This window comes from Nyctereutes procyonoides, unplaced genomic scaffold, assembly GCF_905146905.1.
Source record: "Nyctereutes procyonoides isolate TBG_1078 unplaced genomic scaffold, NYPRO_anot_genome, whole genome shotgun sequence".
NCBI classification, from domain to species: Eukaryota; Metazoa; Chordata; class Mammalia; order Carnivora; family Canidae; genus Nyctereutes; species Nyctereutes procyonoides.
The window spans coordinates 13,160,423-13,187,587 of NW_026575155.1; the positions used below are offsets into that span (position 1 = coordinate 13,160,423).

A 27,165-nucleotide genomic window follows, 5' to 3' on the forward strand; every position below is an offset into this window, starting at 1 on the left:
TCTTTTGGCCTTTCAACACCGGGTCTGAACCTAAATTAAGCTTTTCTGCCCATTGAATCAAATTATTTTAATCATCCTGAACTCAGAATAAGAGAGGATTTTTGTGGCTAATAGGGTTATAAACCATGTCATGTGCACTGTGATCTGGGTATTAATCTATTTTTATTCTCTGGCATTCGATGTCCTATCTTGTAGGTGCTGTGGCCTTAGCTTCATGTGGTGATGATGCTGTGGGGCCTGAACATTCCCATCACATAAGGAGCAAACATTTATCAAGGGCTCATTGTACACAGGACACTCCTTGCCTCCATCAGGTATTTTCCTGCAGTGTGATGTCAAATACAATTCTGGGTGATGGAATGTGAATTTGTTTTCAAAGTCCCAACAAAAAAAAAGTCAGTACATGTTATAAACTTTTCAGTCCATGTTATGAACTTTATATATATATAAAGTCTGCTCCGTCCCTAGATGTCCTCTAAGAAGCATCATCTCCGCTTGACAGCAACATGGAGTGCTTGAGTTACGTTGCCTGCCTTTGACCCAGTTCCACTACTTGCTGGCTGTGAGCTCACCAGACGTGTCCATTTCCCTCATTTCTGAGAGTGGGGTTATCACCTCACCCACCCGTATGGTTGTTGTGACATGTTGGGGGGCTCAATAGATTTCAGGGCCTGGCCTGTAATTCCTGAGTGACAAACACCTGGCAAGAGTTGGAACACATTGTGCTTATTGGAAAGAGGATTGTGGAGATTTAGTAGATTGATCAGGAAGGTTAGAAAGTTAGACAATTTGTCAGAAAAAAAATACCGTAAAACAAATACCATTTGGTATTTTTTAAATACCAAAAAAATACCATTAAATATCATAAAACTGGATCCAGGAGAGTTCCCAGACTGCAGAAAAGAGCTGAAGAATTGAGCTGGTAAGGATAGGTGTGCATCGTATTCATGCCCAGTCTAGCCTGCTGTGCATCAAGGGCTCTTGTAATGCTCTTGGCCCAGGTGGGTGGATGGTGACAAAGGAATGGCCTCCAGGTAAATATAACCCAAGAACCCAGGTCAAGTCTAACATTGTTTGCTTCATGTGTCCTCATACCTTTGTACAAGAAATTTGATTTAAGTTCTCCTGTGACAATCTCATTGGTACGTCTCCAAAAAGTGTCCTGGGGAGAGACTGTGTACATACTTACAAACCTCTAATCAGCTGGCATCCTGACACCCAGCCTATGAGATGTCGCAGGAAATGCAGAACAAGGAGAGGTGCCAAGTGGACTGCCCAAGTCGTGTCCAAAATGCTAAACATTCTTTCTTTTCCACTCCTTTTACTGTGATTTCAGAACTTGACATGGATTGATATTTAAGTGTATTTACTGAGTGCTACTGTGTGTCAGACCCTGTGGCTAGAGCCAGGGGTTAGGGAATACAGACACAGGCACCAACAGAGGCCCCAATTTCAAGTGTACCCTAATCTCAGGAGAGACAGGGAAGCAAACAGAGCTGCAGACACAACCAAGGCATCTGTTTCCTCTGGTTGAAGAGCTAAATAGCCAATTACTAGTATTTCTCCCATCCTCATAATGAATCTTTGCTGCAACTCTGGAAAATTAAACAAAGAAAAATGCCTAGAAACATAGCTTCTGTGATGCAGCCATGATAGTGTGCAAACAACATATCATAGATGCTCTTCTTAAAACTGAAGGGCCCCCACACTGAGGACATAGTCCTAGCATCATTAGGACAGAGTAGCAATGCCATTTGCAGTTGAGGAAACAGACTGTCTCTGCAGATGCACCATGCTACACTGTGGAGAACCCACCACATGGGCCTGAGATGACACAGGTGCCCCATGTGTGCACCAATGATAAACTCTGGGGTGCAGGACCCAAGCAGAGAGTTGGGCTTTGGAAAGTTCCCAGCTTCAGACTTCTGTGGGGGGTCATCTGCTGGGGTAGGGGGCAGATGTTCATTGTTTCTACTTCTAAATGAAAAACAAGATTTCTTAGTCCCTCATAATGTGGTTCTAGAAGGAATATTTAATGAAAAAATTATCCCAAAGATCTTTTACTAATAGAGAATGTTGTGCAGATGATAAATGAATAGCTCTCTCTCTCTCTCTCTCTTTTTTTGAACTAGAGACTGATGCATGTATTTGAGTAGATTTGCCTAATGTTTGTAAACAGCTGTTGGATGAAGTTCATCACAAATGAAAGAAGCTGCGTTCTGGAAGCCGTGGTTGCTTCAGTGTGATGTGATCATCAGGCTGAACCCTGGTGGAGCATCCCAACATTCTCAGGATGAAGTGCAAACTCATGAGGCTGGCCCAGGAGGTTGGCCAGCTCTTTCTCTGGCTCTCCCCCTCCCCCTTTCCCTGTCACCCACTGCATTCCGTGATGCTTCTGTCCCAACAGGCCTTAGGAGGTTTTCCTTCCTCTTTCCTCTGCCTGGCAGGCCAGCTCCTGACCACAACTCAGGTTTTCTCCTCAATTGTGGTCTCCCCAGACTCGCATCTGAAGTGGTCCCTCCCATCATCCCTCTCAGACCCCTGACTCACCATCTCATCACTGTGTCCTATTTTTCCCTAGTTTTTTTAGATAACGAAAAATGCTTGAGTTCTTTGTTTGCTGTATGATTCCTGCACTAAGATGAAATGAAAGTCTTTTTGCATCTTAGGATGTACCCCCATCACTGGGCCATATGTAAAGCAAAATCTTAGTAAATATTTCTGAGTCTGAGCGCACGAATCCTTAAATCTCCCCAGTTATGCTTCCAGTATTCCAGGTGTGAGAGACATGGACCTGCTGCTCCACTTGCCTCTTGCTGGTTCTAGTTTATGCTTGTGACGGACATTCACATCTCTGCTGATATTCTGAATGTCATTGAATCAATGCTTCCATGAGTCGGGGGGTGATCATGCAGTTGGGAGGTTCCCAGGGCTTTGGTCTAACTATTCCCTCTCCCCTATTTAAAGCTGGCCTCTTTGCATTTCTCTGCCAGTTGAACATTGAAAAGGAGGTAGGAATGCTTGCTTGTTTTACTTGGCAGAAAGAAGTTATGTGCTGTGAGTGTGGCAAGGTTGAGAGGTCCTGTCCCACTGCACTAAAGGGCAAGGACATACAAACCTAACAACTGGGGAAGTATTTGTCAGTGAGGGTTCCAGACAATCAGCATCAGAATTCCCCAGAATGTTTGTTTACAGTGCAGGTTCCTGGGGTTCTTCCATAGGCCAAGTGAATCAGAACCTCTGGGGATGGAGCCCTAGATGGGTGTTTTTTTTTTTTTTTAATAAATTAATTTTTATTGGTGTTCAATTTACCAACATACAGAATAACACCCAGTGCTCATCCCATCAAGTGTCCCCCTCAGTGCCCGTCACCCATTCACCCCCACCCCCCGCCCTCCTCCCCCTCCACCACCCCTAGTTCATTTCCCAGAGTTAGGAGTCTTCATGTTCTGTCTCCCTTTCTGATATTTCCCACACATTTCTTCTCCCTTCCCTTATATTTAGATGGGTGTTTTGAACAGACATCCTGAGTGATCCTGATGCACATGAAAGTCTGCGAACCACTACCTGGACATCTGTTCTGTTTCCTCTGCCTCTTTCCTATTTTACTGCTAATGTTTCCATCAGCTTCCATGCTGCCTGGGGATGGGAGAAACTCTGAGGTCAAGGATCCATCCATTTCAGTCCTCCTGGGTCTACAGTCTTTTCCTCACTGAATAGCAATCAGTGGTTTAGAAACCCATCAATACAGTGTCCTGAAGTATCCAGAAGCTCGACCAGGCAGATGATGATGGGGAAACCAGTAGCTGGAGAGAATGTCAAGGACCATGAAGCAGTTTCTAAGAGCAAGGCTCTTGCTCCAACACCCTTGTGCAAAGTTAACTCTCACTCATGGCCCGTTTGTATCTTCAGTGTATGCTAATGTCATCAAGGAAGGAAGGGGTTGAGGTTACACAAAAGCGAGAATAAAAGATTTCTTTAGTATGCTCTTGAGCACATTTTTTTTCAAATGAATTTCAGTAACACTTGAAATTATTTTCCCTCAAATGACAATGTTATTAGGAATCAACTGGTTTGCTTCATGACGCTCGGTGCATTTCACAAATGCCTTTTGAGTCAGAACTTATGAAAAACAGCTCCTAACGTTGTAATATTTTTCTAATTATAACACTCCGAGAATGTAAATTTTTGCAAAGCGATTAGAGATTTAAAAGCTAGACATCAAAGCTTCCAAAAAGATAATAATCAGGACATCAATTTCTCAGTCTTTAAAGAGATTTAGAAACCATTTCAATTATGAAGAAATGAGAATATCTAATTAATAAGCTCTAGATACATATTAGGGGATTTAATTTCATTGCAGTAATTAATTCCCATATATTATGGATGCAGATATTAATAACCAAATCACACATAATCCCCAGATTAGCCAGGACTACAATTTTTCTCAAACAGCGTGTGCAGGAGAAAAGGATAAGCTCCAAGGATGAACAGATCTATGACTAAATCTTGGCTTCACTACACATTGTGTGTGCGACTTTGTGCTGTTTACTTAACTTCTCTGAGAACCCTTTTTTTTTTTTTAAACCTGTAGAGGCTATCATATTTTTTCAAACCTATTATAAGTAGGTATCTGGCAGGGTTGCCTTAGAGATAACATACATGACGTAACCTTTGTATCCTAATCCTGGCACAGAGTAGATACTCACTAAAGTCAATTACCTTCCTCTTTTCCTGAGTCATCCAAATAAAAAAAAAAATACCTTGACCTGAAATTTCTAGCCCTTTCATAGCGAATCAATACCAAGGGCTTCAACTGACACAGTTTTAATACCAGCTTAGATCAAACACTTAAAACTCAATGTCCCAATGAAAGATACTATCATATGAATTTGTTTCTTAGGCACGGGGCCAATGAGCCCCACTTCTGTTTGACGGGGACAGAGCATCAGTGTTTTGTCAGCGTTGATAACAGCCACACAGTTTGTGTTGTTTGACTACTTACTTGTTCCCGGTCGAGCGTCCGAAACATCTACTAGGGGGCCGGTGGCCTGTGACACCGACTGGTAGTGTACCGTGTGTGTCACCGTCAGGGACTTCTGTTTTGCTGCCTCCCCAAAGTCAGCATCCGTTAACAGGACCGTGGAGCGATCATCTGCAGAACAGTAGGAACACAGGCAACCAGACACGTTTACCCCCTTTCAATGGCTCCCTTGCCTTCTCTCCCCTAGGTCCCTGTGTTATTGTTGATTACAACAATTACGACTTCATCTAAAGCAGCAAGAACAACTAGAAAGTCAAGCACTGTGTTAGAACCACTGCAGGATGCTGAAAGTAGATTATCTTTAATGGTTGGCTTTCAGAGCGTGAATGAAAGAGAGTGACCACAGAGAGAGGTCTTCTCAAGAAGCAAATGCTGGGATGCCTGGGTGGCTCAGTGGTTGAGCGTCTGCCTTCGGCTCAGGGCATGATCCTGGGGTCCCTTGCATCGGGCTCCCTGCATGGAGCCTGCTTCTCCCTCTGCCTGTGTCTCTGTCTTTATCCCTGTGTCTTTCATGAATAAATAAATAAAAATTAAAAAACCCCCAAATTCATAAAAAAGAAGCAAATGCTGATTTGGGGAGACTTGTTGCAGCTACCTGTTTATAATAGAGTTTGGGAATTCTGTGTTTGTCAAAAGCTCACCTGAGATGTCACCAGAGACGCCAGCATCACTCAGCGATGGGACTAGAAAAGCACCGCCACAGCTGTCTACACTTGAGTGGCTCTCATGCTGAACTTGGCAAATGTTTGGGGTTGGGGTGAAGGGAGGGGAAGAGGGAGCTGGTCTTCAGAGTTTATTGATTCCTCTATTTTAAAGGTTCTGAGGTACATTCCTTTTCTTCCCACCTCTTCTGAGCTTTAATTACTCTAGAACATCCTTTAATTGATTTTTCAAAATGACTCACTTGTCAGATTTCCAAGCCCAGTTGGCGTTTGAAGATTGGAGAAGCAGGAGCCTGGGTTCAGATGAATTTAGAGCATTTTAGTGCTTGGAAAGGAAGCACTTGGTTGAGCTGTGTGTCATTATTTGGTTGTCTCAAGATTTTCATTACTTTGTTGTGATACTTTTCACACTTCCTTAAGAGCTTTTTTACTCCAAGGGAAACTTCCGTTAGGATATATGGATAGATTCATACATTTACAAGCACCGCAGCCCAGGATGCTGTTCATATGAGTTTATCAGTCAGCCGGGACCACGTTACAGCGTGCCTTGACACGGAACGGTGATGTGAAAGTCATAAACAACACAGCTAGACTTCTGTGCCCAAAAAAGGCTCTGAACAGAATGAACCTTACAAAATCCAATTACTCAGGCTCTGGCAGGAGAGGAAAGCCTCTTGAAGTTAGAATAAAATTTCTTGGCAGAGAAATAGAGGAAAGACTGCCAAGGTGTCTGCTGGCATCCCAGCGTGTGATGCAGTGCGGGTTGCTACCGCAGCAGGAGCTGGGGTTCGGCCTGGGGGTCAGTCGCAGCCTTCGCTGGCCCCCAGGTTGGGCGGCCTTTATGCAGAAACAGATTCTTACAATTGGACCTGGCATCCGAAGCCTGACGCTGACGTGTTGTGCTTTCTAACACGTAGCCCCGCTGAGAGCACTCCAGATTATCTTTGGGGCTATGCTACGATCTGTGGGGCTAGGTTACAAATTTTTAATGGGAAATTTCAGGTGCCCATCAGTTTGTGAGCTTAATCATTCATTCCGGCTAGAAACTAATGGCACTCTCATATTGCATTGTTTTAAAGCATCACATTTCTACTTCCCCCAAATTAGAAAATGCCATCGACCAGCTGTCAGGCATCACCAGGAGGTAAACGATTCCTGGTGATAGATGATCCTGTGTAGAATAAGATGCACCTCTGGCTAAGGGCAGTGACTATGGACAGAGGATGGGCAGACCTTTCTCTGGTGTTAGGTCAACACCGACTACCTATCAATTTTAACCACTGGAGGTACAATGATGAACCAGCCTGATGAGGAATGTTTACTAAATGTTGAAACTATATTATAAGGGCAAAGCAATTATGTTTTTATTTTTGAAGTAGTATTTCAAAGGAAGTTTTGGTTTTAATGCCCAACCTATTGAGTTTAATAAAAGAGATGCCAGCTATACTACTGAAAGATAATGATAATTAAAAATGAAGCATGGTGCTTTTGTCCTGATGTGAGCCAGCTAATAAAATCTTGTGTATTTTAGGAGTGAGCCCTCGGACAACACGGGTAGTATTTAACCGATTTTGGTTGATCGAGAGCCACACTGGGCTTGACCAACCTTCTCCAAGTGCTATTACGCTTGGACCAAACTTGAATCCAGCAAGACCATCCCAGGCCTTAGGACTTTGAAGCCTTTAAGTCAAGATGTCTCTGCTGTTCTATTAGAACATAATCATGCAGGGTGGGGGCAAGGAGCAATGCAGATGTTTTGCCAATTTGGCCATTTACCACTTTTTTTTTTCTGGCAGGAGGTTTCTAGTTGCCAGTGTCATTGCCAGAAGCTGGGTAGTTTTAGCCAAACCACAGGATAGGGTTGCCCTGGGACCAAGTGCCAGCAAACACCTTCCAGAACAAATGCAGAGCAAAGTTTGTAAAGGGCCAAATTGGCAACCTGCCTCAGATTCTGTTTCCATGGATACTGGAAAGCTGAGTGATATTTCTAAGGTGAGGGCTTCTGGGAAGTAGCTTATTGATACGGAAGCAGGTGGTGACAGTTACAGGAAACTAAGCTGGCGGCTGGGTGGGGGCCCTACCTTGGTTCTGCTCTAGTCTATGTGACCTGCAAGCTATGTAACTTCTCAATGCCCCAGTTACAAAGTAGTATCTTTTTCCTATGTTGCTTGGGTGGGTTGAACGAAATGATGCACATAACGTGCTTTAAAAAGTAGGTGACATTAAAGAGCCCTCAGTAAACATTAGCTATTCTTCTGATCATTATCGCAATGGAAATATAAAGTATCTGATTCTGGAATAAATAGACCCGTGTCAGAAGGCATTGTGGAATGGTGGATTTTGAATGGAAAGGGCTGGAAGGAATCGAGACAATGGGATTCTGGATAAGCCAGCCCAAAAAGCTCTCTGGGTAGAACAGGGATCTTGGTGTTTCCCAAAGCACTGCCAAGGAACCCATTCCAGGGTGTCTATAGGATGCTGGGGGATGCAGAAAAGGCAGCCTGTGCAAAGACACTTGTTTGTTAACTACTAGGTAGAGTTTAAATATTTTTTTAAGTTTTTTATTTATTTATGATAGTCACAGAGAGAGAGAGAGAGAGAGAGAGAGAGAGAGAGAGAGAGGCAGAGACACAGGCAGAGGGAGAAGCAGGCTCCATGCACCGGGAGCCCGATGTGGGATTCGATCCCGGGTCTCCAGGATCGCGCCCTGGGCCAAAGGCAGGCGCCAAACCGCTGCACCACCCAGGGATCCCCTAGGTAGAGTTTAAATGTTTGCTTTAATGAAGGCCTTTCTGGAGCTGAAGAAGAAAGCACTGAGTGGATTTCCAAGATGGGGCTTTAGTGTATGGCCCTTCTAGGTTTATTTGATTACAGGCATTTGTTCTTTGGAGAGGCACCAATAATCTCCCCAGAAAAGATCCAGCATGGATCAAAGTTGGGGAACTCCTGTCTCAGGTGACCTTGGAGGTACATATAATTTCATTCTCCCCCCCACCCCACATTTGCTGGTATTCATTATTCTCCTCAATAACAATTATCTACTTTCTACCTTTGCTTGTGTAGCACTCAGGATGTTCCCATGTCCAAAGGGGTTTGGGCTGAGAGGACATGGCTGTAGCAGCCACATTGTGTGAAGCCATAACAGGGTACCTTACCTATGGTCTCCATTGTGTCTCTCTCTTCAATCAAAAGCTGAGCCCTGGGTATGTCAATGTGCATTCTCAAGGTTTGTTGTTGCTTGCTCAAGGTATCCGAAGTCCGAGTATTCTTACTGGGAATAAAATAGAGGGGATGCATGAGCAAATGCAGTTCAGAGTCACATTATGCCAACACGTGCGTGTATATCAACTGGGTTTAGTACCTAATTATTTGAATGCCTTGTGAGCAGGCAAGGAGGAAAAAGCAAGGAAGGAAAAGGGGAAAAGGAGAAGAAAAAATATTTTTCCTTCATTCAAATGATATTTACTAATATTAGGTTTCAGCAGTAAGTTGTGAGGTTCACAGAAAGAAAACTGTAGATAGACATTGGTTCCATATTGATAGAACCTTTGGAATTTCCCCTTTTCTGTGTAAAGCTAAGTAAAACAAAAAAAAAGTGGTTTCTAAACCCAACAACACTTTTGTTTGTCAGATATGAGATATTCCAGTGATGGCAAGGGAGGAAGCATGTGTGCTGGCTGCTAAATGGGTGGGGTTTCTACTAATGGATTTGTATTTATATCTGGTGTCATTTTATTTTTGTTCTGGTAACAAATCATAAACCTTGTTAACTTCCTTGACACTAGTTTATCCTGATATCACATTTTAGAATTAAAAGAAAAACCCAACTACTGTAAGAATTTGTGTACCAGAAAATTACTCTTAGAGCAAGCTGTCTTCTAGAAGTAAATGAAAATAGGTAGTAAAACGGCATGGGATCATCAAATTCAGTTACAGCTGATAGCAAATAAAAAAATCTGCGTGTTTCACAATAACTCAAAAAAAAAGTCAATAAAGGCTTTAATTAGAAATCCACATTGCAGAAGTGATTGTTCAGTCTTTGCACAGCTGTAAGAACTTAGATGATTTCAAAATATGTACAGTTGACCCTTGAACATCAAGGGTTTGAACTGTATGGGTCCACTTACATGTGGATTTTCCTTGATAAATACAGTCTAGTACTGTAATATTTTCCCTTCCATATGATCTTCTTTTGTTTTCCCGTATGATCTTCTTAATAAGGTTTTCTTTTCTCTAGCTTGTTATATTGTAAGAATGCAGCATATAAATCATAGAATATGCAAAGTATGTGTTCATTGATTGTTTATGTTAAGGGTCAGGCTTCTGGGCAGCAGTATACTATTAGCAGTTGAATTTTGGGGAAATCAAAAGTTGCATGTGGATTTTCGACTGTATGTAGAGCTCAATATCCTTAATGATTACATTGTTCAATGTAAGTTCTATTGTTCAAAGGTCAGCTTTATATGAAAATAACTTCTAATGAGCAACAAAGATTCAGAAAATACATCAGTGTGATAAATTATGGCATCCATAAATCCAGCTCAATAATTGACAAAATCTACTTTGAGAAAGATTTCTGGAGCCTACTTCACTCAATGATTTTCCTCTGTGTTTGTTACTTTTAGTAGAGAACAACAAAGAGGGTATCTATTCTGGATCTTAAATATTTTTCTTCCCAACTAAGCATTCACTAGGAGTCCTAGATCCTTTCTTGTTGATGAGGATTCATCTACTCTTGAACCCTGTAGCTGACAGAATGTTAATAATCTGAAGGTCAAGTTCACTCAAGAACCCCTGTAGATATTTGCATGTTGAAGTCTGTGTTAATATTCTGAATATTTTGTAATTGCCCTTCCTTCATTTGAGTATAAACAAAACAACCTACAAAAACAACAGCTTCTGAAAGGTGCACCATTCCTACTTAGGACTTGATCTTGAACCAGATTTCTTGCTCTGCAGATGAGTAACTGGGTTATGTAGCTAGATCATGCTAATTATGCAGAGCCCAAATTCAAACGTTTGGCCTGAATTTTTCACATGAACTACATACTTTTAAAAATTATTTACTTATCTATGTTTTCACTTTATTTGTGTGTGTGTTTTAAAGCAAAAATTCAAATACTTGTATAAAATGAAGAACATTTTGGTGACTTGGGGGCTGCAGTTATGTCATGTTTAGACAGGCTCTATTTCCACAAAAACAGATGGGGAACTACTCCTCTGTGAGTATCCGAAAGGTCTGTTTAGAAACTCCACTAGGGACTTGAGCTTGTCCTTGCACCAAAAATAGAAATGTGAGCTAGTTCCTTCTGCTCATCATGAATAGTTATGAGGCAGTCAGCGGCTGCTCTATTAAACACTATGAACCCAAGTGCAAACTATACTTAACAATAAGGGGTCCACTGTCAAACTGACACAGGAAGCATGCTAAATAGCTACTGTGCACCACTGCCATTGGCACGAGGACTTAGAATATGATGGAACTTCATTAACAAAGACAATGAAAGCTGGAGGTAAAACTTTACTTCCTCCTTGAAGGATTGCATGCTGTCAAGCCCTACAGTGGGAAGGCGAGAATGTGGCCCAACAAACCTTGAGATTCAGGAGCTAATTGTTCCCTTCTCCCTTGGCACTTGCTGTTCTCTTTGCTTGGAAGAAATGTTCCCTAGGCCTATCCCAGTGGCCATGTGACTGACTCCCTCCCTGGCTTCAGGGCTTGATGCAGGTGGAGTCTTTTCAATGGAGCCAGGTTGGCCCAGCTATGGGCACTGCTGATGTTCCCCTCCCCATCCTCTGGTGAATTTTGTTTCCTCAGCACTTAATACTCAAGCATATGTTTAATGGACTTATCTTGTTTGTGATCGGTCTCTTCCACTGGAATAGGAATTATATAAGGAATAGTCCCTTCTGTTTTGTACCCTCTATATATCTGGAATTAGAGCAGTATGTGACTGAAGTAGGAGCTAAATAAATATTTGTTAAAGCTTGTTGAATAAATCGTGTTGTTTTGGGGGTACAGTGGTAGTGAGTGACATGTCCCAGAGGCACTAATACTCTTCTCATTTTAAAAGATTACTAGGTCTTAACTTTCTTAATGAGGCTGCCATATTCTATAATCTATTGTTATAGGAAGGCTGATTCTCTAAAATTATAACAATTGGTCATTAAAGCAGCAGCTAACCTTCAAAAAAAAAAAAACTAGTTGAAGAAACCTCTTTTGTGAAAAGGTTCTGTATATTTTCACCATACAAAATTGCATCTTTTATATGATATGGGAGCATGTTAAATATGTTAGTTATTATTGAAATATAATCTACCGCCATCCATTTGCCATCTGGTTGTCTGATTATAATGACAGGGAGCTGACCCTCATTCACAGAGGATGGTATTTCCCAGCTTAGTCAATAAATTACTTGCAGTTGTTAAAACTCCTTAAAGTCTTAGTATTTCCTTAAGCTTTGTGGGGAGAAAAAACTAATGAAAAAGTGTGTACACTATCTACCTTCTGAAATGTGCTATAAAGCATTCTATAAGTTCAGAATAATTGTAGGGTTATCAGGACCATATTTCATTATAATAGCTGAGTGGGTTTTTTTTTCTATATGTCTAAAGATATGAACATCAAAAAAAGCTAAACTTATCTAAATTCTCAATTTGACCCTTCTTCATCCTTTTCCACTTAAAGCTAGCTCTAAATAATATTGGTCTTTGGATATTAACCATACATTGGCTAGTGCCTTAAAGCAGGCTAGTCTTACTCTTATATAGCTGGTATATTTTTAAAAATTATTTTCACCTAATCATAAAAAAGGAAAATCCTTTCTATCTGGTCATGGTGTGTGAAGTCTCTTTTCTCTCTCTCTCTCTCTCTCTGGGGGGTGATTTGCTTGGGTAAAATAGATGAGTGGGCAGAAGCACGAAGCCCAGCGAAGGGAGATGACACCATGTGGGGGTACCCTGGCACCAGCTTATCTGTGTTTGTCCTACAGTAGCATTTGCCTTTCTGGCCCTAGAACAGCTAATCCCAGTAAAGTATGGAGATATTTTTTTGTGGAATGTGGTTGGAAAATAACGTTACCTTCACCAAGATCACAGAATGATAAAGCTAGGAACAATTTCAAATTATTATTTTTTAAATGAGAAAAGTAGGGGAGTGCTTGGGTGGTTTAGCTGCTTAAGCACCTGACTCTTGATAGCAGCTCCGGTCGTGATCTCAGGATTCTGAGATCAAGCCCCCATCAGTCTCTGTACTTAGCATGGAGTCTGCTTAAGACACTCTCTCCTCCCTTGGCCCCTCATCCCACTCAGGCTCGAGAGCGTGCACTCTCTCTTTCAAAAATAAGTAAATAAATCTAAAAAAAAAAAAATGAGAAAAGTAGGGCATACAGAGGGAAAATGACTTGCCCAAGATCACAAAACCAGCTGGGGGCAACTTGAAGCCTACAACATAGACTTGCAGTTCTCTGTGCTCTTACTGCACCAGGCTTCTAAGTCCTCAACTTCCCTTGCAAGCAGCAGCGAAGGTGAGAGATAGTAGTTCTGTAGCCTTCTCTGTACCAGTGGATATGACTTGCCTAGGTTTTCCAAGCCACATTTGAAATATGGTTGGCTCTTAAATCTCCAGGAAGGTGACGGAGTCTTTGGTTGTTAGGCTCTGTTAACCAAACTCAGATTGAACTGGCCCTTCATGATTAAAAGCATTGCTTTTATTTCTAAATTAATCCATAAAAATCCACCTATTTGAGAAGAAGCTTGGAAATTCTCTTCCTTTTCAATCACTGTATCCTCTGGAGGAAAACCACCTCAACTACCTTAAGTGGGAGTAATTACTAGCTTTAATGTTCCTAATTTCATGTTGGCAACTGTTAGGCTCAAATACCACTATTAATGCCTGCTTTCCTCAACAGGTGGTCCTTCAAGCACAGTGATTGGCCTATTAATGTAGAAGATAGTTTTGATGTCTCGCTTGGGGCTAATGAGAAGGGGGAGGGATGCATTCTAGGACATCAGAGAAGCTAATACGAACTCATCCTAACCGAACAAATGTTGAATATGTCAGAAAACACAGATTCCAGTGTCACGAGCTTTGAGCAGAGGCATAATCTCTGAAGGAAGTAGCCAGAAGATCTCTGAGATGGCTGTGGGACCCAGGCTGGGTACAAACCAGTGAAGCAGACTGGAGTGGGGATGGGGATGGTGACTTTTTATACAGAGCAAAAAAAAACCTACCATTTACTTTGATGTGGATGGAACTGGAGGGTATTATGCTGAGTGAAATAAGTCAGTCAGAGAAAGACAATTATCATATGGTTTCACTCATATGCGGAATATAAGAAAGAGTGTAGAGGACCATAAAGAGGGAGAGGAAACTGAATGGGAAAAAATCAGAGAAGGAGCCAAACCATGAGAGACTCTTAATTCTGGAGTTGCTGAAGGAGCGATGGGTGGGGAGATGGGGTAACTGGGTGATGACATTAAGGAGGGCATGTGATGGGATGAGCACTGGGTGTTCATCACACAACTGTGAATTATTGAAAACTACATCTGAAACTAATGATGTATTATATATCGGTTAAATGAATTTAAATTAAAAAAAATTCACACCCAGTCTAAAGGGAGCACTTCATGTAGCTCCAGACAGCCATAATCTCTAGACTGTGCCCAGTACGGCCAGAGCATTTTCAAGAGAAGAAAGAAAGCCACAATTTTATATGAAATCTCTTGATTTCATGAATCATATGAATTCATATTTTTAAGGCAACATTAGAAAATTCATTTTGTTTCGAAGTTATTATAAATTGAAAGACTCTGGTTTGTTTTTTGTTTTCCAAATATTTGCCAGATTTGCTCTGCACAGGTGCACATGTGTCTGGATACCTTCCATGTGACCACAGAAATGTCCTAATACTTGCTTAGCAAATAAGTACAGATTTGCATTAGAGCATGGATTCAATCTTCTATAAAAATATAGATTTTTATATTCTTCTCATGCAAGTTTGACCTAGAAGGATGTGGCTAAGTTCCTATTATGGAAGATATATTTTACAGGCCATTTGCATTTCTGAGTTCTCTCTTGGCTCTAGATTCCTGCTACCAGCTATTCGACACTTGGAAAGCATCCCAAATTCAACATGACCCATACAAGTCTTTTCATTTCCATCAACATTCCCTTTTCCCTGTCCTCCAAATAAATAAATAAATAAATAAATAAATAAATAAATAAATAAATGTCTGTACCCTGCATCTATCCTCCTAATTCCTAATCCTAGCAAATGACACTTATGTTTACTTAATTGCTCACTCCAAATTTTTTAGAGTAATCTTGAGTTCTCCATATCCATTACCTATAGTACACATAGTTTTAAAACATACTATTGCAACCAAAGATGTCTGTGGAAAATGTAATTCATGGGCCAATGGCAATTGATCTCTGTCTTAGGTCTTCAAAGATACTGGTCATATGGGTTATGGGCTCTTTGTGAATAATAAATGAGCACCAATTTTATATGCAAAGATGGGGAAGGAAGTTAAATCCAACTGTGGTGGGGTGGGGAGTAGGCCCCATACCCATCTTCTTTTTCCCCTACAGTAAATATCCTAAAATGGCAATACTGTCAGGATTCTTGACATTTATCTTAATCTGATTTCCAGACTCTGATTATCCTTTTTCACTTCTCGTTTAATCATTACAATATAAAAGGCTTAAACTGCAAAAACTGAGGTGTCTTCTACAGCCCTGAAAATTCACTTACTTATTCAACTACCACAACTTACTTATTCATCTACTATAGTTCTGGTATTTTTAACATGAGGACAACATATCAGGCTATGACCTCTAAGACCAGACAATGAATAGATAATTGTAGCAGAAATTGGTGAGTGCTCTAGGGGAGGGGTGCTCAGGATGCCATGGCTGCTGAGGACAAGGGGAATCTTTCTTGATCATCCCATCTCTTTGGAAGAGCACAGTGCACAGTGCATTTCCTTTTCTGATTTTCTTTTCACTTGCCTAACTCTGCTAAAGTGGAAGTCTCAACCTCAAAAGTGGTATACTTGGGTGGAAACAAAACCAAAGCTATTTACTTATAATGTGCTTTTGTATTCCCAGCTTTATGGGAAACATTCCACCGGTTGAGTCTGATCGACAAGAAAACAATCTATGGCATGTACAGAAGTATATTATTTGCTATCTATATATCCTATTAGGCATAACATGGATATTTGGTACACAGAATGGAATTTATGTGTCAAAAATAAAATGTGCTATCAATTTCAGACAATCATTTAAAAAACATCAAAGCAAGTTGGAAATTATCCTTTTAAACATGATATATAAGACAGTAGGTTTTGTTCTTACCTCATGAGCATTTCAGCTAAACTCTTTGCATCTGTGGAAAAAAGTTAATATTAGTATATGTTAAACAACTCATTAACATTCACTTAGGCATTTATGACAAATATTCTACAGAGTCAGATGACAATAACCACTTTAAAATGTAATTATCATTCCACATATCACTATTAATAACCAAAAGTTTAGTGGATTCCTTATTTCTTCTACACATATGTATGTGATATTCATTCAATAATGTATATATGCAATCATATGTCATATATATATATATATGGTGTGTGTGTGTGTGTATATATATATTACAAAAAGAGCATAACTCTCTGGGACCATAACATTTATCAGACATCTGTTAAAGTCTTCTTACAGTGTATTTATTTGCCAATTTTTGAAAACCCAATTTTATTTTCAGTAGTCAGAAAATTAACATTTTGAAAGTAGTTTATTTATGTAGTATACATTCTACTTGTTTTGTTATCAAAATATCAAGATTTAAAAACTTATGACACATAGATGACTTTAAGAAAGCATTATTACAGAGCTCTGAGTCCCCTAGGTTGATCAAAGAATTGTATAAATGACATATCATTGTGTCTCGAAACTCAGATGCTTGTTTCAAACCCCAAAGTAAAACTTTTCTTTATATATATATATATTTTGTCTCTGAAAACACTGTTTATCAAGTCTTGGTTACCACTCCTGACAAAAGAAATCCTGCCTAAAAATGATGTAGAAAAGAAGTCTACATTTTTGGTGACATTGCTTTGAAATTCCCATCTCCCTTAAAACATAATTTGTTTTTCTTTTTACACATTTTGTCCTGGCAAAAAAAAAAAAAATGAATGTTTTCTTTCTTAGAATACAGAAGCCTTCTTCTTGCTTCCCCCCCCCCCACTGCTTTCTAAAAAATCTAGATGTTAAATGTAGTATTCAATGAACAGAACTTTCTGGAAATGGATTCAGCTACGTGGCTGGCTCTATAGTGGAGAAAAGAGTATGTTGGAGCATTTTCATCTCATCTTTCATCTTTTAGAGGCTGACATTTAAGTGCAATCATTGTCAAGCCGGGGAGCAGCATGGTATTACTGAGGTGCTTGGGCAGTCACAGGGATAACCACCCATGGGCTGGCATCTCTGTAAGCCGAAGTTCTGTTATTCAAATCAGCCATGCCAGCTCCTACTGGTAACCTCACACATTCTGTGCACAGATGGGTTCAGTCTGGGAAATGAAAACAGCTCCTTTCTACCCCACTCATATGGTGAAGCAAAGAAAGCAAAACAACATTTAACTTCCTAGTTCATGTCTTTCTCTCCAAAGACCAAGCAGATGTGAATTTCTTCTCTTCCTGAATGATTTAACACTTGCAAAGTAAATATATATATAAAGTCAAAAGCGTGGGATTAATTAGCTCTCTGTAACAGCCAAGCAGTGGCTAACTCAACGGTCTAAAAAAGAGGGGGAAATTTAAGGAGTACACACTGTACTTCAGCTCATGATTGGAAGGTAACTCAGTCCCCAGTGTCTTCAGAATGGACCTGGTTTCCTCGTTTTGCTCATTATCATCACACTTTTTCTGTTCCTGAAGTCAGCACAGTTTTCTGTTCTGTGATTTTTTTTTCATATCCATGTGCTAAGGAATTGTGGCATCCAACAAGTGAGAACAGAGCTCCCCTCAAATATCGGCATGCTCTAACAGCAAGTTCTACAATTAGCAGGCATCTTCGCTGTGGTTAAGCTGGTCTACAGCTGTGGGCACCCCGAGCCATTTTGGTCCACACTTCCCTATGCTTATCATCTTACAATAGATCCTTTTTTCTTTCTATCTAGTTACTATGTCCCCCTCCTGATGTCGTCTGAAATTGTGAGAAAAATGATATTAATTGAAATTCACTTCTGTGAATTCTCCTTTGAGAATCGCTGGTGGAGTTTTACAGCACAAGTGGCACCAGGGACTGTGTGTGAATGTCTTCTGGGAGCAGACACGAGGTGGGCTGCAGTCACAATGGAACATGTACTAGGAATCTGGATTGTGCCAGTCTCTACCTGGGAATTATTATGCCTTCTTTCAGAAATCAGGAAATTGGGATTCAGATATGTTCAGTAATTTCTTACGGCTGAGCAGGAATTCATAACCAATGTCTGTTGGTTCAAACTTCTTTTCCATTACTACTTTTAAGGTTCTGTATACATAGAGTGGGATTTGTGTCATATCTTCAGGGACATAGGGGTACAGACACCTGGTACCTGCTGACTGAGGGAGATGATCCCAGGATCACCTGTTTCAGGCCGAGTCAATCTGGAAATATCCAAGAATGCCCTCACCTTAAAAGGAGCATGGGACTTGGGGAGCATAGACTCCAATGGTAAGAGAGCTCCATGACACAAAATTAGTGTGTCCTGTAATTTGAGCTCCTTTAGGAAGTATAGAGTAGGTCAGTTTGACTGGAGAGAGGTTTCCAGGGAAGGTTGTGAATTAGGGTTGGTCAAGGCATACAGAGCTAAGAAAGTGTGACTTTGGTTTATTGGCCATAATACGGACCAAGAGGAGAGGAGGAGGGCAGAGGTAGTGGTGGGTGGGTGTAGGTGCTGTGTACTAGCATCAATCCATCCAGAGTACATGGAATGGGGGCTGGGGACAAGGACTTGGTGGTGAAAGTGAGAGGCTGGGATGGTTGGCTGCAGTGAACAGGGGGACAGAGAGTGTTTGATGCTATAACAGATTGATGGTATCTGCAAGAATCAGGACCCACTGGGTATGGAGGGGACCAGCAGAGGGGCTGCAGGGAGTCCAGAAAAATGGCAAGATTTAGGATATTAAGGGCTGGGTATGGTAACACAAATGACAAACACAGGAGTCTGGAAGGACACGGAAGCAGCAATGTGGGTGGAGCCAAGGTGCTTGGCTTCAAACCTACTGCGGTACTCCACCATATTAATATAGGCTGGGGGACATGAGGTGAGGCTGTTCAAGGCAGATTTGGAATCAAGTTTAAGAGAGATGTCAGGACTGAGATGGGGTCCAGGGTCTTCTTCATATTCATGTAGGGACAGTGAAAAGAGATGACAAAATCTCGGATACACTTTTGTTTAGTGGTGAGAAGAGAATCTGGGGCAAGTGAAGAACATTTTTAAAATCATGAAATCATAGAATCTTAAGAGCATTAAAGACTCTTCAAATCATCCCTGCAGTAAATGTTTGTCTCCATGCTACAGTGTCTTGGGCAGATGTTCAAATGAGCTGGGCTCCTTAGCACTCTGGGGAGGGGGGTCCATGCTGTCGCTACCACATAGCACCTCTCCCTCTCAGGTCTGATTCGATGTCAAGTCTGTTTATACGTCACCTCAACACGTCCCCATGGGACCTTTCCTTTTTTCTTTCTCCTCAGTTCGAATCAAATTACCAGTCAGCAGCCCCCTCCCTGGCCTCCCCACCTCCAATGTGTCAGTCCTGTAAGTGACATCCACCTGCGGGAAGGGTGATGGATCTGAAACACACCCCTCACTGTGTCACAACTGTGCTTTGAAACTCTCGGAGGGACCTCCCTGCCAACAGGACTCAGCACAGAGCAAGAGCCTGCTCATGCTGGTCCCAAGCTGTCTTTCCAGCCCTCCTGCCCCTCATGTCTTGCCTCCAGCCCTCTCTGAGGTTCTTGCTATTGCATTCTCTGTAGACCCCATGATATGGCTCCTTTGTCGCTTCAGCGTACGCAGATGCGACTTGCCCTGTGCACTCTCCCAAGCCCCGCCAGGTGAAGTTGGTGCTTTGGTTCTCTGGACTTCGCACACCTCTGCACAGCATCCAGCATAGCCTTTCCCACTTCCCATGGTGGTTTCCTGTCCCCATGTCCTCTCTCCACTGGCCTGAGCCATCTGCCTCCCCAGCTTCAGCCCAATCTCTGCTCCATATGGAGGTCACACAAGCTTTTCTTGGGGATACATTTAATTGTGGGAAACATCTCTCTGCTCTTGTGCTGAAATCCCTTGCTGTAATTTCTACCTGGACATAACGAGGACACCTGGAGTCATTCATAGGCCATGAGAATATCTCCATGCAGCTGCCTGCCACCTGTTTCTTTTCCAAGTTGAAGTTTCTAATTTTCTCAATCCCTCCTCAGATGGCATAATTTCTAGGTAATTCTCTATCTGGGACTCTTCTATGAAAGACCTGTGATTTCTTATTGTCCTTTATTAAATGAGGCCAACCACAGAAACTGGTCATTTTTTGATATTCTCTTTCTTGCACACCTGTGAGGACACAATGCTCATTATGTGTGTTGCAAATGAATTTTTACAACTTATATAGAAGATCTTACAATTATCCCTATTACATTTTATCTCTTTGGTTCCAGCCTTTCAAAAACTCTTCAAATTTGGATTCTTCCCACTAATACATTAGCTTTCATCCTTGGAGTTGTGCCACTTCCAAAATGGCTCAGCCTGCTCTGACTTCAGCCTCAGCCTGGTATCCCATAATCAGTCAGCCCTGTCCAAAGGGAAGTGCGATTTGTCTGGGCCTTTGCTCATCCCTATAATTTCCCGATTGCTGACAAAGCATCCTTTCTATAACCTAAACTACTTTATCTCAATCTGTAACTTCTAGAATTTATTGTTTTTGAAAATGGGAATGGAGTGTAACTATTTTCCTATACCTTTAATTTGATTGTTCAAAGATTATCCACAAAGATTTTTGGGATTATATCCAGAACATCTTTGTCCAGAATCCTAAGACATCATCATTTGGGGTCTAGGAACCAGTACCATGTGATAGCCTTCCTAATATTTCCTGTGGGGGGAAACAAAATCTTCCCCTTTAGTGTATTATCGTAGCATTTATTGGTGCCCATAGTATGGTGCTTATCGTTTAGAATTTGTGTAATAGTTAGTTGTAAATATGCCTTCCTCCTCACTAGCAAGAGATCAGAACTATTATTTTATGCAACATCCCATCTTTTGCTCCCATAATGACTGGAACATAGTAGGCTTTGAAAGAATAAGTAAATTTAAATGATCAAGGGCTCTGGTTATTTTCTTAAGCTCCTTCCTTCCTTCCTTCCTTCCTTCCTTCCTTCCTTCCTTCCTTCCTTCCTTCCTTCCTTCTATCCTTCCTCCCTCCTTTCCTTCTCTCCCTTTCCCTCCCTCTCTCCCCTCTCCTATCCTCCTTCCTGCTCCCTCTCTGTCCTTTCCTTCCTTTTTTATAATTCTTGTTCCACATTTTATGATTTGTATAGCACTTCTCCTGGTGCACATCAAAGCAAAGCAGACATTGAGTCGTTCTTTCTACCTGCCATCTGTTAATATGAGAACATCATCTCAAGGCTTGTTCTTGCTAAACAGCCTCTTGTGTTGCCTGTCACATTTTTTCCCCACAAATTTCAGCTCAATCTGAGATTTAGACTTTGTGACACCTTTCCTAAAGCCCTTTGCTACTCCTACATATACATCCCTGGCTCTGTGTTTCCCCGTTAATCTTGGGAGTGATAGAGAAATAGTGCCAGGATATTTGGAAGGAAGGGGCTTCAAAAAATAACATTTGCTAACACACTGAATTGCAAAGTGTCCTAGAAAATGGTAGCTGGAAGGAGAATTTGGTGATCAGAAGGTAACTGGTCATCTGCCTTCAGGAGAGCATTTGGTGGGTGGGGGTGGAAGTGAGACTGTGAGGATTCGGGAGCTGGTGAGAACTGATGCAGCTGAGTATGGAAGAGTCTTTCAATAATCCAGTGAGGAGAAGCAGTAGAGAAAAGGGCGGTAGGTAGAAAACATGCAAACAAGAAAGAATCTATATTTTTTAATATTATGGGGAAGGTAGAGATATCAAATATAGAGATAAAAATGAATAAACCAAACATTTTCCATTGGAAAAAATAAAATTATGAAGTAGTTATTGATTCTGTGTTAATATATTCTTCTGACTCCATGCTTCATTGACAACCCTTTCAAAGCCAACAATATTGATGGGATGTCCTGTTTCTTTATATGGGAGTCCCAAGTCTTAGGCAGTTTCATGGAAAGAGAACAGGGTATGGCAGCAGTGATCAGAGCTCTTTCTCTAGCCTTGTCTTGATATGTGATTTTTGGATAAGTTCCCTTCAGTTTTCATGTCAGCAAAGTAGGGGATAATATATATATCAAGTTTATAATCTACCTGTTTGCATGGCCATGGAGAGACTAACATGGCCATGGAGAGCATAAAGTATCATGAAAGAGGAGGGCAGTGCAAAAGTAGAAGATATGAATCCTCTGTTGATTACTGCATGATATAGTGGGCTCTTGGGAAGAGGCACCGCTGTTGGGTAACTAATATTATAGCGTGGTCTCGCCCAGTTCCCATGTTCTTTTTGTGGACCACTCTTCCCATCCTGGAAGAGTCTCATCCACCAGGCAGTGCTATCACGGTGTGTCAGGGGAGCACAAGGCAAATCTCAAGAACAGCTGCTGTGCCAACTGACAATCTGAGCTGCTTCCCATTTTGCGTGCCCAAATGTTTCATTAAAAAAGAGAAATCTCATTCATAGCCACATGACTACACTTTCATTTCTGAAGTTTCTAGTTAGGTAAAGTGGAATATGTTTAGGTTAATACTTTTGTTGGGCAGCTACCTGCACATACCCACAAAAACAAAAGAACGAACAATCAAACAAACAAAAAAACAGTTTGGGAGTAGCAGATTTTGCCTAGCTTTACTATCTATCAAGTGTTCTTTGCAAGCTACCTCACAAAAATCCCTGCTTTTCTGTGGAATTGAAATGGGACTCGTAAAGTAGCTATTTTTGTGAGGGTTATGAGCCTGCATTTATATTTTTACCAGATGACAAATAGGACTTCCAATCATCAGCATGCTATGAAACCTGATCTGAAAACTATGACTAAATAAATAGTCAAAAAAGAAAATCATATATACTTGCAATCTGAGAAAACTGCAAGTACAAATATGGACCAAGTAGAACACCCAGGCAGGGCAAAGCACCAGGGCTGACGCCAACTCTCTCCCTCCGGACTCGCTGTCCTCACTCTTTGTCCTTTGCTCCACTGGCTGCCCTTGGCTTGGCCCTGCCACCATCCTAATGTTCCTTTGCTCTCCACTCTTTGATATGGAGGCTGCTTTTACTCAATTCTTCCATTGCAAATTTGGAATTTTGAAAGAATAGTTTTATTAAGAAATTAAGGTTTGAAAAAGAAAAAAAAAGAAAGGAGGGAAGGAAAGAGGAAGGGAAAGAAGGAAAGAAAGAAGGAAGGAAACAAAGTATAGAAATAAGGAGCCTCGGTGCCCATCGAAAGATGAATGGATAAAGAAGATGTGGTTTATGTATACAATGGAATATTACTCAGCCATTAGAAACGACAAATACCCACCATTTGCTTCAACGTGGATGGAACTGGAGGGTATTATGCTGAGTGAAGTAAGTCAATCGGAGAAGGACAAACAGTGTATGTTCTCACTCATTTGGGGAATATGAATAATAGTGAAGGGGAATATAAGGGAAGGGAGAAGAAATGTGTGGGAGATATCAGAAAGGGACACAGAACATAAAGACTTCTAACTCTGGGAAATGAACTAGGGGTGGTGGAAGGGGAGGAGGGCGGGGGTTGGGGGTGAATGGGTGACGGGCACGGAGGGGGACACTTGACGGGATGAGCACTGGGTGTTATTCTGTATGTTGGTAAATTGAACACCAATAAAAATTAATTTATAAAAAAAAAAAAGAAAGAAGGTTTCAGAGCATATGCTTATGATTTCCAATAAACCACAATTTGGGCATTTATTAGCTTGATTAAGAAGTCTCTACACTATTCTTCCTTTAGATTATTAAAGACCAAGCTAATATTTAGTCCTACAAATAAGGAAAGCTTTTAGCTCATTTGCAGAAGAGATGAATGGGATGTTAGAGCTCAGTAGATGATGATCATCCCTCATAGCCTGCCCCTTCTTCTGTGCCCTTGTAGAACCATGAGGCCACATGCTCTCTGGGAATGGCCTTCTGTAACTGATTTGTTTTTATATATTAACACATTTCAAAGCATGCTTAAAATAACCTTGCTTCTGTTCACGGGAAGAAAGGCATTTTGCCACAGAAGCATGGTCAAATTTTATATCATCCATTGATTTTTATCTTTAGCTTATTTGAAGTGCCAGAAGTAGCTTTTAGGCTTGGCATGCCAGTTGACCCAACTGGCTGGTGCCAACATTGCACCTTCTTGGGTAGACTCACACTAAAGAAGGAAGTTTTTTAGTGATACTGGCATTGATCACTTGACATGGGAATCACATTTTGTGGTTTTTATAAGGTTGGGGCTCCTGAGATCATGGACCCAGCCAGGGATTTGTTCTGTAACCTTGCACTTTAAAGGATTTAGAAGTGGAGAAAAATCAGGGCATGATTACAAGCAAAATGTGACTTCTGGACTCCTGGATAAGGTTATAGATTTTTTTAAAAACATACCACTTGCAGACAATTTAGACTTTAGGAGGTCGCTATGCTCTAAAATTAGTAAAGTTCTCAGGAAGGAAGAAATATAAGTTGCTAAATTGCTTGAGTCTCATATTCTTTCCTTCCTTCTTTTCTTCCTTCCTCCCTCCCTCCTTCCCTCCCTCCTTTTTCCTTCTTTTCTTAATTTTTACATAAAAGAATGTTATGTTATATTCACTTAACTAGATTGCTTGTCTACATGGTAAAACATATCTTGCTTATAAACATTTAGTAGTTTCTAGCAATCAAACAAGGTCAACAATACGAAATTGACCTTAAATAGCAACTCTAACAGTGTCCATTAGAACCCCCACAATGTTTTTCTATAATCCAAATTTTATTTCCAGTTTTGATCCTCATCGGTGGTTGTTAAGCAACATTGACATATTATTAGAAAGGTCCTTATTTGGGGCAATAAAAATATTGTATGAAGCAACTCTTCTTGTTGAATCTGTAAATATATTTGAACTCATTTAATCCAGGCACAGGATCTGTATCTTATGTGGGTCAGGTTGTAACTAGGTGATTCTACTATTGAGTTCTGTTTAATAGGTAGGCACCTACTACATTAAGCTCTGGCTACAGTTTTCCTCTATGAGTGAGTTGTAAACATTTTTTTTGTCATTAATTAACATTTTGGGGGCTCTGCTGGACTACAAGAGAAAGACGTTTTTGGGGCAAGATCTGGCCTTGTGTGGAGGTTCCTCAAAGAGTTAAAACTAGACCTGCCCTACAACCCAGCAACTGCATTGCTGGGGATTTACCCCAAAGGTACAGATGCAGTGAAACAGCAGGACACCTGCACCCCAATGTTTATAGCAGCAAAGTCCACAATAGCCAAACTGTGGAAGGAGCCTCGGTGTCCTTTTACAGATGACAGATGACTGGATAAAGAAGATGTGGTCTATGTATACAGTGGAATATTCCTCAGCCATTAGAAATGACAAATACCCACCATTTGCTTCGACATGGATAGAACTGGAGGGTATTATGCTGAGTGAAGTAAGTCAGTCATAGAAGGACAAACATTATATGGTCTCATTCATTTGGGGAATATAAAAATAGTGAAAGGGATTATAGGGGAAAGGAGAGAAAATGAGTGGGAAATATCATAGAGGGAGACAGAACATGAGAGACTCCTAACTCTGGGAAATGAATGAGGGGTAGTGGAAGGGGAGGTGGGCAGGAGGATGGGGTGACTGAGTGATGGGCACTGAGGGGGCACTTGATGGGATGAGCACTGGGTGTTATGCTATATGTTGGCAAATTGAACTCCAATAAAAAATATATATTAAAAAAACTGTTATACCCAGCACATGACAGGTGATCAACAATGGCTTGTTGAATTAAATTTACTTCTGTGATCCATCCACATTAAAACTTGCTGTTAGAAAGAGAGCGGAATTGGGTTCATGGTCCTTTGCATTCTTGCTGCATTTGTCCAACCTTTACAAAGCACATACAAAATGCAAGACTGCAGACACTACTGTACTCCGGCAAGGTACTTCCCTGGAACTCTTTGCTCCCTGGCATCTTGCATAAATATGCCCCCTTTCTCACGGTACTTGTTTTCTTCCTCTTGAAACCTTTGTGCCAGATCTGTCTTTCCTCATGCACCAAGAAAACAAAACCGTTCCTGGGGAGGGAAAGGTCCTGCTCTCTGATGTGATATATTGCTTTCTTTATCAAGATCCACCCTGAAATACTGGTGACTAGGAGTAGAGATGCCCACAGTGATAATGCCAGTCCCAGGATATTTTCTGGCCAGAGCCCTTGCAAAGCAACCACTGAAACACCCGGCATTGTTAAGAACGACAAGAAAGGGTCCATGGGCCTGCCATTGGTCCAGCGCATTATGTTGGTAAGAACAGCATCTTTAGCATCTTTAGAGGCTGAGGTGCTTAAGTTATAAGTAGAGTAGGGAAAATCAAACAATAGCTGGGAAGGAAGGAGTAAGCAATAGGGCCAGGGTGAGGGGAGGAACTGTGAATTTGGCAGAAGGTAGTAGAATGCTAGGAAGGAGTGCCTTCATGTTTAATGCATTTGCTGCCAAACCTTTGTGATCAAATGGAAATGATTAATAAAAAATTACTGTTGATTTTATACGATGTTTTATGAACAATGGATAGCCTTTGAAATGCAGCTAGTTAGATCTGGCGGTCTAAACGCAATAAGGACAGCCCCTTGCTGGGTCCATCAGTTATTGGCTCCTCAATAATATTGCCCCTTGCCCCTAAAGACCTGGATGTGGGATTTTGTTGTCCCTGAAAGAGTTATAAGGACATCCTTTGGTCCTTATAGTGATGAGCACTTGTGGATGTAATCCAACACAATTCACTTTATGTTGGATTTCTCAACTTATTAAGCAATATGTTGCTTTTTCATAGCTCTTAGATGGCCTCCCTTTCTCTCCCCAGTTTGGATTAATTGCTCCCTCCTTTGTGCTTATGTAGGATTTGTTTGAAGCCCTATTTTAGCATTCATGACATTTTTGTTCTTTTCCTGGTAGATGCTCATGTGTCTGCCTCCTACACTAAACCTAAAGTTCAGAAGGTTCTTTCTCTTCATTTTGATACATCAAGCACTAGGCATAATGCTTAGAATATATAGGATTTACTAAGGTAAGTCTGCAAAACTAA

General features: G+C 41.1%; 1 protein-coding gene across 1 annotated transcript in view; it reads right to left on the reverse strand.

Moving 5' to 3' along the window:
• DSCAM (DS cell adhesion molecule) overlaps positions 1–27,165 on the reverse strand; it is a 621,576-nt gene that overhangs the window by 19,213 nt on the left and 575,198 nt on the right. The window contains exons 27-29 of the mRNA XM_055313369.1: positions 16,064–16,094; positions 8,862–8,977; positions 5,006–5,155 (exon numbers count right to left, since the gene is read on the reverse strand). Of these exons, the coding sequence (XP_055169344.1) occupies positions 5,006–5,155; positions 8,862–8,977; positions 16,064–16,094 (297 nt within the window). The remainder of the gene's footprint in view (positions 1–5,005; positions 5,156–8,861; positions 8,978–16,063; positions 16,095–27,165) is intronic.